At 46.1% G+C, this 15,314-nt stretch overlaps 1 protein-coding gene across 1 annotated transcript; it reads right to left on the bottom strand.

Annotated features, from left to right (window-relative positions):
• Positions 1-5,796: 5,796 nt before the first annotated feature.
• LOC136640770 (CCN family member 1-like) lies at positions 5,797-15,093 on the bottom strand. Its single transcript, XM_066616084.1, has 5 exons — positions 15,043-15,093; positions 13,912-14,125; positions 10,360-10,686; positions 6,504-6,709; positions 5,797-6,105 (listed from the first exon to the last, which is right to left on the bottom strand). Exons 1-5 carry the CDS (start codon positions 15,091-15,093, stop codon positions 5,797-5,799), a joined length of 1,107 nt encoding a protein of 368 aa, XP_066472181.1.
• Between the last annotated feature and the right edge of the window lie 221 nt (positions 15,094-15,314).

Here is a 15,314-nt window from a genome sequence, read left to right on the forward strand (position 1 = left end):
TCCTGCAATTTTTCTTCCCATTCACCATGGCAACCACCAAAAAAGGACCAACTGAGATGCTGGATACAATACCTGACCTGGATCCATATTATATATGACATAGTTGTTTAATTTTATTTAAAAAACAAAACACATACAAAGTTTTCCATGGACATATAATGTATATCTCCAAAATACAAAACTACTAAACTTTCAATACATAGATCTTTTACAAATCAAGCCCACTAAAGTGTTGATGCACTGGGAGTAAGAACAAAGAAGGGAGGGGTATAAAGCACTTTGTACAATTCAAACTGCTGTAACATTATTCACAATAATAACTATGAATAAGAACTTGAGAGTTATTAGTCACAAAAGGGTATTGTGCCTGGTTTATGTGGAGGTCTCTCATCTTCTCGTGCTTAGCCAGGCACCAGGACTTGTAACACCAATGTCAGAGGGCCAAATTTACATGTGTACTGGTGTGTGCTAAAAGACATCAGATGTGGCACTGATTTGTTTGTGAGGAAAGATACCATTGGATTCAGTCTATATACCCCCTTGCCCCAATAGGGAATCTGTACAGCCAGAGCTTACCTTATATGTAGTGCAACAAGCCTCTGGGCGCTCAATTTGAATTATGTGTTAAGAGTCCTTCTCTCATATCAGACTACTTTCAGAAATCAAAGTACTATTTTCAGAATTTGGCATTGTTTGCAACTACCTCCCCCCAAAAAATATTTGCTTCATGTGTTTTCAGGTTGGAAAAAGACTGTAATATAGGGCAAGTCAGTGAAGCAAGCAGCTGTTACAGGCCTAAGCATGCTCACTTGTGTTTGCAGAATGGCATATTACAGAAAGGGTGGTAGGCTTGATCTTGAAGTCATGAGTGAAAGCCATTGGTGGAAACTAGAAAGGTGATTTACCCTTTGTGCATGTTTTAAGTGCATGGTTTCCAAAAGTGTTGTACAGAATTAGGCTCCAGTTGAAGTCTGGTTTTTGCCCTAGCCTATACTCCTTTTTAAAAAAATACTTCAGCCTTTCTACACAAGCCTGCCTCTAGATGGCAAAAGAGAAATGTTTAAAAATACAAAATTCATAACATAAAATTGTAATAGTTCTTAATTAATCTTGTGCAGAGAAAAAAGTCATGATCACAATTTCAGAAGACTAGGATTAGGTGGTTGTTGTAGAAAATATGTTTGTTGTTTGAGCCTCCACTTCACCCCCCACTCACCCCTCTGTAGGTGGAAGCAGGTATACAAGCACTGATCCCTATTCTAGAAAATGTGTTCCCTTGCTACAATGGGGTCAGGTAACCACCTCCAGCCTTTCCTCACAGGCCAGCCTCTAGATGGCAGTAAAGGTACATTCTCTTTTACTCACTTGACAGGTATTTTTGTATCAAAGAAAGTATTCAGTTTCCAGGTCTTCATTCAGTTACTCTTTCCAAATGAAACTGGATAGGAACTTAAACAGAACAAAATTAATGATTTCTTTTTTAAAAAAGTCATTCCTTCTGATTCTAACTGTGCTTGCATATCAAGCTTTTATGTACAGTTAATATTTCAGAAACTGTAAAGGGTAATCTTGTCCAACTTCTCTTCTTTAGACCTCTATCAGGAGTAAGAGTTGCTCATTTAACAAACTTTTCAAAATCTCTATAAACATTCTCATCTGAATGCTCTTCTGTTTGTTTGTATACGTCTCAAAACCAAGATGTAATGAGTGTAGAAAAATCGTCTTCTGTCTCTTGCCAGCTGTCTGTTAATACAATGCTTAATGGTTGGTGCTTTAGTAGTTGCATAATGCTAAAAGCCAATGGATGCCTATTCAGAAGTCACACTATAGTCAACAGGGCTTACTTCCAGGTAAGTATGCAGAGGATTGCAACATAACAGTTTAGGACAGGGGTGTCAAACATAAGGCACAGGGCCGGATGCGGCCCCCTAGAAGCTTTTTAGCTGGCCCTCAGGCTCTCAGCTGCTGAGGTGCTACTGCTGAAATGGCAGCCCACATGAAAATTGGACTTTCCCAAATCTTGAAATATGATCAAGATTTGCATATTTTCTCTTCTGTCATTTGCAGTTAATGAGTTTCTATATGAGAACAAGGTCCGATTTCTGGCCATTAGCTGCTTAATGATGTCACTTTCTCTTTAATGACATCACTTCCGGCCCTCAGCAGGAGCCCTGAATGTTAACTTCGGCCCTCTGTATAGAACCTTTAGATCATATTTTAATTGTTTTATTAGAATAGATAATATTTGGCATTTGTCTTTGGTGGCTTTTTAAAATTATTTTCAGATCAGTGCTCCTGTTTTATTGGCCATTTACTGTAATTGTGTTGAATAATCTTGATAGTCTACAGCAGTGGTTTCAATGTTTTTCACTTGCATACCCCTTAGCAGCCTATTTCCATAAATTGCATCCCTCATATTAGGAAGATGTCTGTAATTAATACAGTTGCTGTTACTTTAAATTTATATGTTTTCAACTACTGGTCCATTTCTGATAATACACAATTTGATGACCAAAAACTAACAGGTAGGGCAGGGCTTTCACAATCAGCTAGCTGCCTTTGTCCCTGCCTTGCCAGCCCACAAAGCATACAGAACTGCCTTTTTCTGCCATTATCCAATTCTTTTTTGAGTAGGCCTAAAGGTCCTGGCAAGTACCCCTGGGACACATACTCCAGGTCAGGAACCACTGCTCTGCAGGATTTGCAATCCCTTCCTCCCCCCCCCCCATCTAAACTTATTTGGTTCTGATGTGCATACTTGCTTCAAATCCTTGATGCATATGCTAAACAGCAGTGGGGCCAGGCAATCACTTATAGATCAGCATTTATGTTAACTCTTACTATTTGTCAAAGGTCCCCTAAGTACTACTACTTCTCAAAGCAGTTGAGCACCTGTGTCAGCACATCATGTTCTACTCCACTTATCAGAATACTGAAAGGACTGTAGATAGCAGCTTTAGCACAATAATAGAAAAATGTTTTGTGACTTAGCTTTCCAACTAGGGGTCAGGTCCTGCTGGTTTTGCAAAACCTATTCTCTCATAGATTTGAGGGAGCAGGTTAGAATTCCCTTCAATATAATGAAGAGAATAATGAACAGAAGCTACTCCTCTATTCCACATCTAAAATACTGTAAGTCAAACAGTAATGCTGTAGGCAGATTTAACAGCATTCCCATGATGATATGAGGTCAGTGGTGATCAATGATAATGCTATGTCCAAGTATAACTGTAGTCCATAAGTCTTTTGCTCAGCCCACCATCTATGTCCGACAACTCAGGGCTGTTAGTTTTCTATCAAGCACAGTCCTTTCAGAAAGTCAGCAGCTTGATTTTCCCCACACCAGAGCCTCCTGTCAAGCAGAAACAGACACCAACACAGAAGAAATGACAAACATTTCACTATTCACTCTAGCAACACAAACATCCTAGAGAGTGAGGGTAGAACTGGAGCTCCACTAACACAATACAAAGCAAGGAAGACTTCATTACGAAGCTAAATAGCCATCACTCCAAACTACTGTTGAAGCGTTCCTTTATGAAAAAGTACATAAAATAAAATCTCTTTGGTTGCAGCAAAGGCTACCTTACTGCAATCATAAATATAGGATTTTCCAATTGGACAAGAATGACTGACTGTCAGTCCTTTCCAACATCACACCCTGTTCTGATCACCCCTAGTGCTGTTCTCCAGGAACATATAGGGAACAGGATGAAATTAAAAGTGCTTTAATAACAGCAGGGAAGAGTGCTCTTTGGCTCAATTATGGTGAGACTGATTTTCTGGAGAGTAGGGTATAGATAGCCTTTTGCACATCTGTTGCAATCAACATGTGTTCTGTTAGAGCAGTGGCTCTCAAACTTTTCAATCTCTGGAGCCTATTACACTCCTAAAGTGAGACATGGGGAGCTGCTGAATGCTAGCACAAATAACGGCCACTTACTGTGTGCTCATGGAGCCCCTAAAGAGCTCTTGAGGCCTCCTAGGAGCGCACTGAGAAACGCTGGACTAGAGGCAGAAAGTAGTCTTCAAGAGGGTTGTTTAAAGCATCTTGAAAAAGTCATTGCTGTGCCTGGTGTACACATGCATTTCTTTACTCCAACACTACTAGGCAAACAGCTTCACAAGTTTTTAAAACTATATCAAAAAGAGGTTTGTTCTATAAACTGATTTATTCCAGATCTGTTTACCAGAGGCAAAGAGCAGATTGAAGGTACACACCATGAGCAGCAATACCTCTTTCAAACCTGGTTCACCCCTCCTGAAAGAAAATGCCACTGTCTCCAACTCACAAAAGGTAAATGTATTCTTAGTTTTCTTCCATTGTTCTCTTTCTCCTGCTATGTTTTAAACAAATGAGTTTGACAACTCTGAGCAAGGTAGGAAGTAGAACTGCTGCTGACACATGAACTGGAGAAAGCATGTGCAGGGACTGCTTCTCTTTAGGCATGTTTTTCTCAGCTGGATGATTGTACAAAATTCTGAAACATCACCACTAGGTGGTGCTGTAGGCAGCAGGAACAGGTGTGACAACCCTTTGGTTTAAAGGGGAGAGACTGGGAAGCAAAGCCTCTACGTGAGGAGATGGAAGCAATAGAGGCATAGATACAGGGTGACCAGATGTCATAACACAAAAGAGGACAAGGCACCCCACAATGTAGGACATCACATAATAAAAGCTAAAAACACAATGTACAAGTGATCACCTTTCTTTCACGTCTGCTGGAGAGAGGAGGATTGATGGATTGTCAGCACGCGCGCACGCTCTCTCCCTCCCTGCTATTGTTAAAGGACGGTTCAGTTTTTTAAACTGATTTTAAAGGGATGCATTTTTCCCCTTCTCCAGGGATCAACACATTCCTTCTCATTTGCAGTTGCCATTTGTGCTGAGTCAAATCCGTGTATAAAAAATCCATGTATAAATACTTATCAAATTTAAAACCATATAACATATGGTTTATTTATTACAAGACAGCCATGCGCTGCCTGCAGGGGCCTTCTCACAGAGAAAAGGAGGACAGTTGTTTTCCAGGACACAAGGCTAAAAAAAAAAGGACGTGTCCTGGAAGAGGATGCCTGGTCACCCTGCATAGATGCAAAGAAAAGGCATACTGGATCTCTTCTTAACTCTGTATTCACGGGGATGTTCTGAAGCTGGATTTCCAGATTCCTGTCTAGACAGAACTGCATTTCCCATTGAGACATTGTGGCAAACCAAATCTCATTGCCACTCAAATTTTGTGGTTTTTCTGCCTTGTGTTCTACCTGGCCCTTTTTGTTGGGCCCTGAAGAATGGCAGAGCTCTGTCAACGCTCTTGGGGTCTGGCAGCCCAATCCAGAAGTCCCGCAGCTCTCTGTAGTGCACAGGGCTATGCTTCCTGCTGCTTTCCAGCACAGTGACCAAGAGCATGGAATTTGAAACCTGAAAGAAAAAGCCAGGGCCGCTCAGGTAGCCTCTCCTACTTGTTGCCTTAGGCCCAGTTCCAGCCTGAGCCTGGGTGGGACAAATGGAGAAACTGAACCGAAGGACACAGGAAACATTCCCCAAATTATTGGTTAGACAAACTCCCAGTACAACACAATGCATTCCCCCAATACTGAGGAACTAGTGCACCTCCTAAATCCATGTTGCCTGAAGAATTTTAGTCCTATTTGCACTCATAGAAGCAAGGCAGGTATAGGGTATCCTGGCTCCATAAATCAAGCACAGGTACCACAAGCTCATACAGGTGATTGAAGTCCTTTCAGAGGCCAACGGAGATCACAAGACACCAGAAGAGGGGGCAGCAGGCTCCATCACTCCAGGAACTTGTGAATGTCACCATTCAGCTGGTACTGGGGGCCCATAAAAGCATCACCAAGAACCTGGCAATGAGCTGGGCCACACTGGCAGGTGTGAATCATCATGACGTTCTTGGAGAAGGTGCTTCCGTCGGGGCAATGGAAAGGTACATTCAGTGTGCGAGTGCGCAGAGGCACACAGCAGCGCCCATCCAAACAGGCCCCACAGAAACTTGGCTGGTAGCGACGTGGGCTCTTGCAGCCAGCATAGCTGAACCTCACCGGCTCCTGCACTTTGTGTGTCCTCAGGCACTTCTTGCCCTTCTAAAAAAATCAAAAAGCAAGAGCTGAAGGAAAAGTAATATTTAGCATGGCGCATTTTACCTTCTACCTCTAAGAAAACTTGGACCACAAAGGCTATGCATTTTAGGAATGCAACGTGAAGCTGAAAGGTACATTTCAGCATATTGATGGGCAACCTTTCCATCCCTTGCTCCCCCACAATAGACGCCATTTCTGCCCCAGGATTGGGGACAAGAACATTTCTTTTTTGCCTCTCCTGTTAAGTTGTCCAGTTCCTGACTGTAGAGACTCACATTTGTGGGTGTTTATGCCTGTCTGCATAGACCCTTTCCCAGAAGCCCAGCTGTAGTTGTGCCAACAGCGCCTTACCCCTCCCCACGCCACTCTGTTGCTGCCAGATTCCCATCTTTCTAACTCACCTTGAGCTTAGTAAAATCAGGTTGCCCACAAGGCCTTATCTGACACAGTCTTGTCTCTTTGACCAGTTTGCATCGGGGGTTGTTGCTGGTGACACGGGTGGAGATGCCAAAGCCACAGCTGGTAGAGCAGGGAGACCAGTCGGTGGTCTGAGCCAAGCACTTGTGTTGCTGCTTTGCCACAGGACTCTGGAAGAATGGCCTCCATGCTGGGAAAGAAGAAAAGCCCTGTGACTTCACAGCTATGCCAGTCCAAAAGAAAACATGGAGCACGTTTAGCTACTACCAGCATACTGTGCAAATTAAGCAACAAAATAAGGAAGACTGCAAAAAGAGATATTAGATACATTCATGGAAAAGAGCCATTTGATGGATCTGTTAGCCATGCTATCTAAACCAGAGCTCCATGTCCATAAGTAGCACAGCTCTAAGTACTAGGCGCCAAGGACAGAGAAGGGCAGTTGCCTTCATGCTCTACTTGTGATTTTCCCAAAGGCATCTAGGTGGCTATTGTCAGGAGGCTAAACCAGGCAGTTCTTTGGCCTGATCTAGCAGGGGTTTTCTTATACAAACTTTCCTTCCTTTCTTCCCAATGTGGTAATTGCAGGTAGAAGGGAAGGCAAATCCTTATACTCTGTACAAAACCAGAGCAATATGTTCTGATTAACTCCTGGCAACAGCAGGACATATGAGCTGCTGTTTCTGAACACTACTCAGACTGGCCTGTGTAGAGTATGTTGCAGTTGTCCAACCTGAATGCGACCAAAATACTTTTAAGCATATTCTGATAATAAGTCTTTAGGAAGGGCAGCAACTGGTACACCAGTCAAAGTACTCCTGGCCACAGATAAGGCCTGGGTATCTAGGGGGAAGCTGGATCCAGGAGGGATTTCAAACTGGAAACCGAGAAGGGATACCCATCCTGTGACTGGCTTTCCTACTGATCAACAACACCTCTGCCTTATCTGAGTTAAGCCTCAGATAGCTAAGCCCATATCCAGCAGATCCTCCAAACCCTAATGACCCAATCCTTTGGCTTGCACTGCTACAATTTGTTCTCCAGTAGAGCAAGGCCCTCTGTGGTGGTACAAAAGCTGGAACATTATTGTGTGCTTCCAGGCCACTGATGCAAATAGCCAGAAGGCCTACACAGAGATAAGTAAAAGAAGTGTTTTACTTTTCCTAATGTCCTTTCTTAGCAGTTTTACATAGATCTTAAACAGCATGGGGGACTGCTGTGGCCAAACAGTCAAGCAGTAGCTTCCCAGCACCACATTCAGAAACTTGCCCTCCAGGTAGGACAAACTTGGGGTGGGCAAACTTTCAACTTTAGGAATCTGGGACCTTTAACAATTGTGCAGGAGAAAATTTCAGCAGGTTTAGTTTGTCATCTGTGAGACAATGCCTTCCAGCCAGGTGGTCCAGAAGGATAGCAGGGCCAGTGACATCAAAAGGCATTGAGAAGTCCTGCAGAACCAATGCAGACACACTCCCCTGAAGCAGATTTTCACTAAGGTAACCAAGGCAGTTTCAGGTCCAAATTTGGGTCAGAAAGTACATAGATACAGATCTAGCTCATCCATATCATTCAAGATTGCTGGAATTGAGTCCCCGCCATTTGCTTGCCCCCAAAGGGTAGCCTAGAAACAGCCTGGAAGCCATCCAAGGTGGAGGAATCCAAGGAAAGCATCTTTAATAAAGGCCTCACTACTGCTTGTTCCAATTTAATTGGCATTTGTCATCCCACTGGGAAATATTGGCAGCTTCCTCCACTCGCTAGCCACACTCACACCCCACACCCAGTTGGCAACCTTAATTAACAAAGAAGGGCAAGGTTTGAGAGGGCAGGTGGTCAGCCTCAAATGCCTAAAAATTTTGATGCCTATTTCATCAGACTGAAGAAATGATGTCCATAATGGGACAAGAAGCCACTTAAGGCACTTTCATGGACTTGGCAATTAACTAGGAGCCCGAGTCCTAGTGGCTGCAAGTCATGTTACCCACAAAATGCTTTACAAAAGGTCCCAGTGGGGTTCCAAGTGTTTCTTCCCACGGTCACATTCCTGTGACCCAAATGCATTCAACCTCTCGTCGCCTGGAATAACTCTGCTGGTTGACACTGTGCAGATGCAATGTGGTGGAGATGTCCAATTTCTTCACCACTACCACTGTCATGGGATATGCCCTTACACAGGCTCTAGCTCATGTTTAGCCAAGATTAGCCCCACCTTTCTCTGGGGTCCTTATTATTTTCCCTCCCTTTTCATCACAGAAGTTCTGCAGAGAGCCACGGAGTTGAGTGGGCTCTGGAGAGGACATTTAGGAACAACTGCATCAACTGCTCAAGTAATTTCTTCTTCTCAGAGGTTGATCAAGGTTTCAACAGGATTACCAGTGACCAGCTCCCCCCCTCCCCCACTGACATCTGGCTCCCCAAATATTTCCAACTTTTCAGGAAGGAACTAACTCACAGCTGGATGGGGGAGAAGGGATATCTTCAACTCATCTTTGCCCTCAATCAGCCACAGTAGTAATAAGCCTTTGTGGAGCTTAGACGGCACAAAGACCTCGGGACCAAGTACTGTACTCCTGCTGCTGTGGCTGCTGTTCTGTTTCAGGGCCACAATAACCTCCCTTCCTGATCTCTAACCAGCAACAATCATGCTTAGCAGAAATAGCAATTGGGAACCAAAGCAAAAGCAAGGGGGGTATCCAATTTCTATGCCCCTCAGGAGCATCAGATTTAGATCCTGAAAGGGCAAAGGGCTACTCCCACTCTTACCCCTATTTTTGTTCACTGTCTCCATTCCAACTCAGTGCCAACTCTTAATTTCCTGCCCTCAGAATAAAGCCGCTTTTCAGCTCAGCTCATTTTAACTTATGTGCTTCTTTATATCAAGGAGCATGCTCTTCCAGAATGCCCTGTGCATGAGTTATATAAGTGTGGGTGGCAGAAAACAAGGTCATAGGGGGAAGGAAGATGGCAGGCAGGGAGAATTGCAGGATTCCAACTAAAACTGCAAACCACCTGGATGACAGGTCTGCTGCATCATGGTCAATGGAAAAAGGCAGCTTTTAGATCTACCCACTAAAGTCAGCTAGCTGGAAGACCAATTGCCTGGTGTTGGGAGGGCCTGGTTGCCAGTATTTGCCCTGACACCAACAGGGCATTCAAGGTAACTTTTTGACACTGCTGCTACTCCCGGCACTGCCACTGAAAGCCTCGCTTGCATGAGATACAGGCCCAGGAATTAATACTTTGACTAGATTTCATGGATGAGATGTCACAACGAAGCAATTTACGGAGCAGCGAGTCAACCAGCAGCAATGCCACACTGTAAACAGATGACCTGTATGCTTTGCAATGTGTCTGGCTAACTCAAAGTCCTTGACAGGCTCCGGTTCACTAATGTGCCTGGAAACTGCCACTGATTTGCTACTCCATTTTCTACACAGAATTCACTCCAGCACCACTCATTAAGTAACCTTTTGCTCCAATTGAATATAGATTCACATTAAGCAGAAAACCATCCCTAGAAGCTTACTGCATGTAAAGCAAATCATTGATTTCACAGATTGTGACACACGAGTACCAAATATGATATTGCTCCAGGTTTGCAAAGAATGTTTGCAAACATTCTTTTTTGCATTCTTTTTTGCTCCAGGTTTGCAAATCTCTCCAAGACCAAAGGATAAATTTCCCTGGGCAACATAATCAGCACCAGAGTAACTTCCTGGAAGAAAATTAAAAGCATCCAAAATCCTCGTTTATCTACCCAGTATGAATGCGTGGAGCTTGTGTAAGAAGCTGTCTATTTCCATTCCCCACAGCTGTGTAGCCCTCCTCCAGCCCACTCACCTGGTACGTTCTTCCAGTGTCCACCTTTGCCCACATGGATGAGTTCATTGTCAAGGTCCTCTCCATTCGGGTTGTACTCAAAAGTGATTGCTTTGTGTTTCTTGGGTCCTTTGCTGCACATAAACTTCTTACAACACTGACCAGGTACTTTAAGGAGTCGGGGACTGGGGCAGCCCAGTGAGGCCAGGGGAAGTTCTAGGGGACAGAGAGGCTGGCACCCCACAGCGCCATCAATGCAGGTGCACTGGTGTTTGCAGCTGGGCTGAAAATTCTCTCCATTCTGGTAGATACGGCCATTGTATTCACAGGTCCGACCTTCTTGCTTTGCTAAGAACAAGGAGGGGGAAAAAGCTATAGATTATTCTGTTTTACAAGTCAAACAAACAAGGTAATACCTAAACAGCTGGTCACTCAGTTACGTTCAAAAAGTGACCACAGACAAGACTAAGAGGACACAACTACAGGAATCTGGATATTTCCAAGCAAGATGCTTTGCATAAACTTCTTGTTGGCATCCTTCAGTCTCGGAAGACTATGGTGTCACGCTCTGAATGGTGGTTCTGGAACAGTGTCCTCTCCAGTGCGTGAAGCCTGGGTAAAGTAGGTATGGAGGATAGGCTGTTACCCATGCAGCAAATCCCCCCTCTCCACATCGCTGAAATGGTCCAATGGAAAGGCAGAGGCCAATAGGGTTGGTTCCAGCGGCATCGCAGGAATTGCCAGAACGTGACTGTGTTCAGCCATGAACTGCCTCAGGGACTCCGGCTCCAGATTTTGCCTCGAGGTTGACTCCTGAAGCCTTTTCCATAACTGGATGTAGCCACAAGGCAGTGGAGGTTTGGGATCAGAGTTTTCCTTCTCTTAGATGAGCTGCCTTCCCAGGCTGAGGAGTCCCATCTACCCGGTGGCTGTTTAGTTGCCTCTCACGACAAGTACAGCCAAACTGAGGGCCTATTCTTATCCCCAGCCCCCAGGGGAATTTGCATAATAGAATAACTAGAAAAGAAAGTTCTGACCTTCAACCCAGCAACACCACCTTGCCTGTGTCTATTTAGGGCCTGAACTTCATGGTTGTCAAGAAGCACCAATGGCAAAACATGCAGACAAGTGAGATGGGGGGGGGGCAGGATAACTTCCTGCTGTTCTCCAATATATAAGCAGTTAACCTGAGGGGAATGTATCTCAACAAAAATGAATCTGAAAACCTCTCCATTAGGTCTCATCAGGAGGAGGCCTTCAGAGAAAAGATACTTCTTGGGTTTTTAGGGGCCACATCAACTAGAGGAGACCGTTTTGAGCTTTAAATAGCTGTGTGAAAACAGGATGTGAAGAACTCACATGGACTGAGATCAGGTTGCAGCAGCCTGGGGTTAGAGCTGGGAAACTTCTACTAGATGTAGAGCCCAGTGGGAAGCATTCTGGTCTATCAGATTATGGCCTTCACTATCCTGTCCCTCTATGGTCCTGTTTCTGTTGCTCTCTCATTAGAACATGTGTTCCTGAGCCCACAGTCTTGCTTCTCACACATTCTAGCAGGAAAGATGAGTGCAGGGCTCACAGCTAAGGAAAGAAGTGATCCCAGAGACAGGGACCCTGGTGTGTGTATAGAACTGAGGTAAACACAGGATCTTATAGAACAATGTTGTCCCTGACTTTGCCTCATACATCAGATAGCACTCATTTTTATTAGGCAATGAAATCAGGCTTGATGGGTCAGCAGCTGCATCTCACTGAAGCCTACTTCAGAATACACAAGACCCTCAAGATTAATAGCAGAGATCTAACAGATGTCAGAGGCCTACACATGAGCTCTCCCCTTGGAGGTTTGGTATAAGCCACTCTCAGCTTGTATAGCCTGTGACCACCAAGGGGAATGGTGACCACCAGCTGTGTCGTGTGGACCACAGAGGACTTCTTCCTTGTGCAGACACAGGCAGGTGTAATGACAAGGAGTGGTTTTGGCCATTGGTAGGCTGCCATCTATGGCTATGATTCTTTGTCTAGTTCAGTGGGTCAGAAGTTGTGCAGGCCTGTCTTAGGTGCTTTGCAGGTAATTGTGCAATCTGTGTAGGCAATTAGCATATGCAGCACCATAGGAGGGAAGCTATTTCAGATACATGGGAATTACAAGTTTCAGAAGGAAGCATGTGAGTACCTTAGACATGAGAGTCGCATCTTCAAAGCAAGTTGTGGCAGAACTTATCTGCTCTGGACTACCTAGGACCTGGGAGTTTCACTTCTCCAGCTCTGCAACTTGGTACTCTACCCCATTGGGAAAGGAAAATTGGATTGTACTTAAAACATCTCACACATCCATGAGGGAAGATGAGGCAAGTCTCACCTACATTCGACTGGAGCCACAACTCAAAATCCTATAAGCAACCGTAATGGAATAACTCCTTAGTATATAGATAGAGGGACGTGATGATGGGCTCCACAACAGTCCCCACACCTGGAGGAGGTTGGAGAAGTCCTCTTTCATTAAATCTACAAGCTATCTACATCAACCTTCAGTTGTGGCTCCACCCATCTCCTCTGCATGCTGCAGTTTTTCTCCTCCTGAAAAATGCCACTGAGGTCAGGGAAACTGCTCATTTCCAGACTGATTATCAGTCTGCATCATGCATACAACAGGGAATCTTTTCTTTAGTCAAGTCACAACCCAGCAGGCGCATGCCCGGAGTGAGTGCTGCTGCCAACTCCTTCTACAGTTATTCACAAAATTAGGTTTAGTCTCAATACCCATTTAATAAATAACATACTGTCATTTACAGCAGGAATCATCCGAATAGCAATAGTGCCAGTACTGATACAGCACCTAGCACCTCCAGTGTGAAATATACATAAAATATAAATACGGCACTGCTTATTATGGCAATTGAGAATATTTGTACACAGCTTTTCAACAACCACCTTCACAAAGCTGTTTGCAGACTAAAACAGTGAGATGGATCCCCAACTCCAAAGGGCTCACAATCTTCAATAAAAAGACACAGAAGAAACACCAGAAAACAGCCACTGTCCCCATTTACCCTATATTGTGGTAAACTGAGACAGCTGTTCTCCTCCTTGCTAAGAGCCCCACTTTTAAAAGTTCCTCTTTGCCTGGTGAACAGGGAAAAGTCTAAGCATTTTCTCACACTGGACACAAATTAAAAAAATTTTTTATTAAACTTAATTTTAAAATGAAGTTATTTTTTTATTAAACGATTGATTTTTGTCCAGTTCTCTGGACAAAAAAAAAATAAGAATTTTTAAAAACCTACTACTATCATGGAATCACCATCATCACAGACAGGTGATGAAGCAGGGAAAGTTATTAATAGCACCATTCAGAGCACAAAAGTCTTTAGGGTTTGTATCAGGTAGGGTTGAACCCTGAAGTCGGTTGCCAAAGGGAGCCATGGTCCCTCCCAGGTCTGCCCAGGATATCGAGCCACAAGAGCGGTCTGTTTGCAAGAACACTGTAGGCAACCCACTACTATTCCACCCAGCGTTTCTGGAGAGGCACGTGGGGCCCAGGAGATGCGTCCCTCCCTCCGCACCTCTTACCCCAGCAGATGCCCCGGATGGCCGAAGGGTCCGCCCCAAAGTTGCACTCCAGGCCCTTGTGGGGGTCGCAGGGGGCGAGCAGGTCGCAGTCCTCGTGGAGTTGCCGGGCACAGACTTGGCAGCAGCCGCAGTCATCTAGGGCCAGGCTGACGCCGGGAGGGCACCGAGGCGGCCCGGGGGGGCAGCGGCACGTGGCAGGACACCGGCAAGCCACCTGGGATGGGAAGGGGAGAGAGGAGGAGGAGCTGGCTGGGGAAGCGGGCGTGCCAAGAGCCCTGCCGGTGCCCGCGGGCGCTTCCCACGCGTGGGGGGTCGGGGGCTCCCCGGGGATCGCGGGCGGGCGCTGCGCTGTCTGCCGGCGGTTGTTTTAAGAAGCGACACCGGCATAGTTTCCTAGAGGGCGCTGCGTGCCGCGGAGTCCCGGCATTCTCGCTCTCCCGCCCCATCCATCCCTCTAAATACATCCCAGCAATAGAATCTGTCCGCGATCAAAGAGCCCGCAGTCCCCGAGCCGGCGTGTTGACAGAGCTCCGGGCGTCTACGGGGACGGAAAATGAAGCCTCGCCTTACACTCGGCGGAGAGGATCTATTCCCGATCTCTCGCCTCCTACACCGCCCGATTTAGACGACCGTCTGGCGCGCCCGCTCGACGGAGCGCACTCAGGATGGCACTCCGGGAGCATCCAGGGCGGGCTAGAAGCAGCGGTGCCTGTTTGGGGGGGGGGGGGGGCCGCAGGCGCTTCAAAGAGACTCCTGCCGGTCATGTGCGGGGAGGGACGCGCCAGCGAGAGGCCAGGCTGGGATCAAACCACACACCACTTTCTGCAACCCGACGGCTGGTCAGTGCAGTGGCGTAGCTGGGTGGGGACAAAGCTCTAAGTTTTACAGGGAACCTCCTAGCAGCGTGCAAGGGGCCCTCCCTCTCCCCTTTGAGTCCAGGCGAGGGGGGGGGGAAAGCAAAATAGAATGGCTCCAAAGGGGAGAGGCCCCTTGCACGCTGCGGGGAGGCTCCCTGCAAAGTGCTTTGCCCCCCTCTAGCTACGCCACTGGGTCACTGCCTACTATTGCACTGCCCTTCTCACCAGCGGTGGCCCGGTTCACTCACCGAAGCAGCGGAAGAGAAACACTCACCAGAGAGAAGCACAGCAGCAGAGCCACGCTGGGCAGGGCGGCCACCCGCATTGCTACCCGCTGAGAAAAGAGGCGGAGACCCCAGCAGATCAAGAGGTGCCCATGGAACTGCCTCCCAGGAGAGTTGGGTGAGCCCGCCGCGCTGCTGCAGTGCCCTTCCCAGAGCTCAGCCAGTCACCCACACATCCCCTCCTAGACGCAACTATCAATGCCTATAACGCGGAGGTGCTGCTTCGGAGTGAGTATATATCTATTTCCGCGGGGCCCCTCCC

Source organism: Tiliqua scincoides, chromosome 2 (assembly GCF_035046505.1).
Source record: "Tiliqua scincoides isolate rTilSci1 chromosome 2, rTilSci1.hap2, whole genome shotgun sequence".
Classification (NCBI taxonomy): Eukaryota; Metazoa; Chordata; class Lepidosauria; order Squamata; family Scincidae; genus Tiliqua; species Tiliqua scincoides.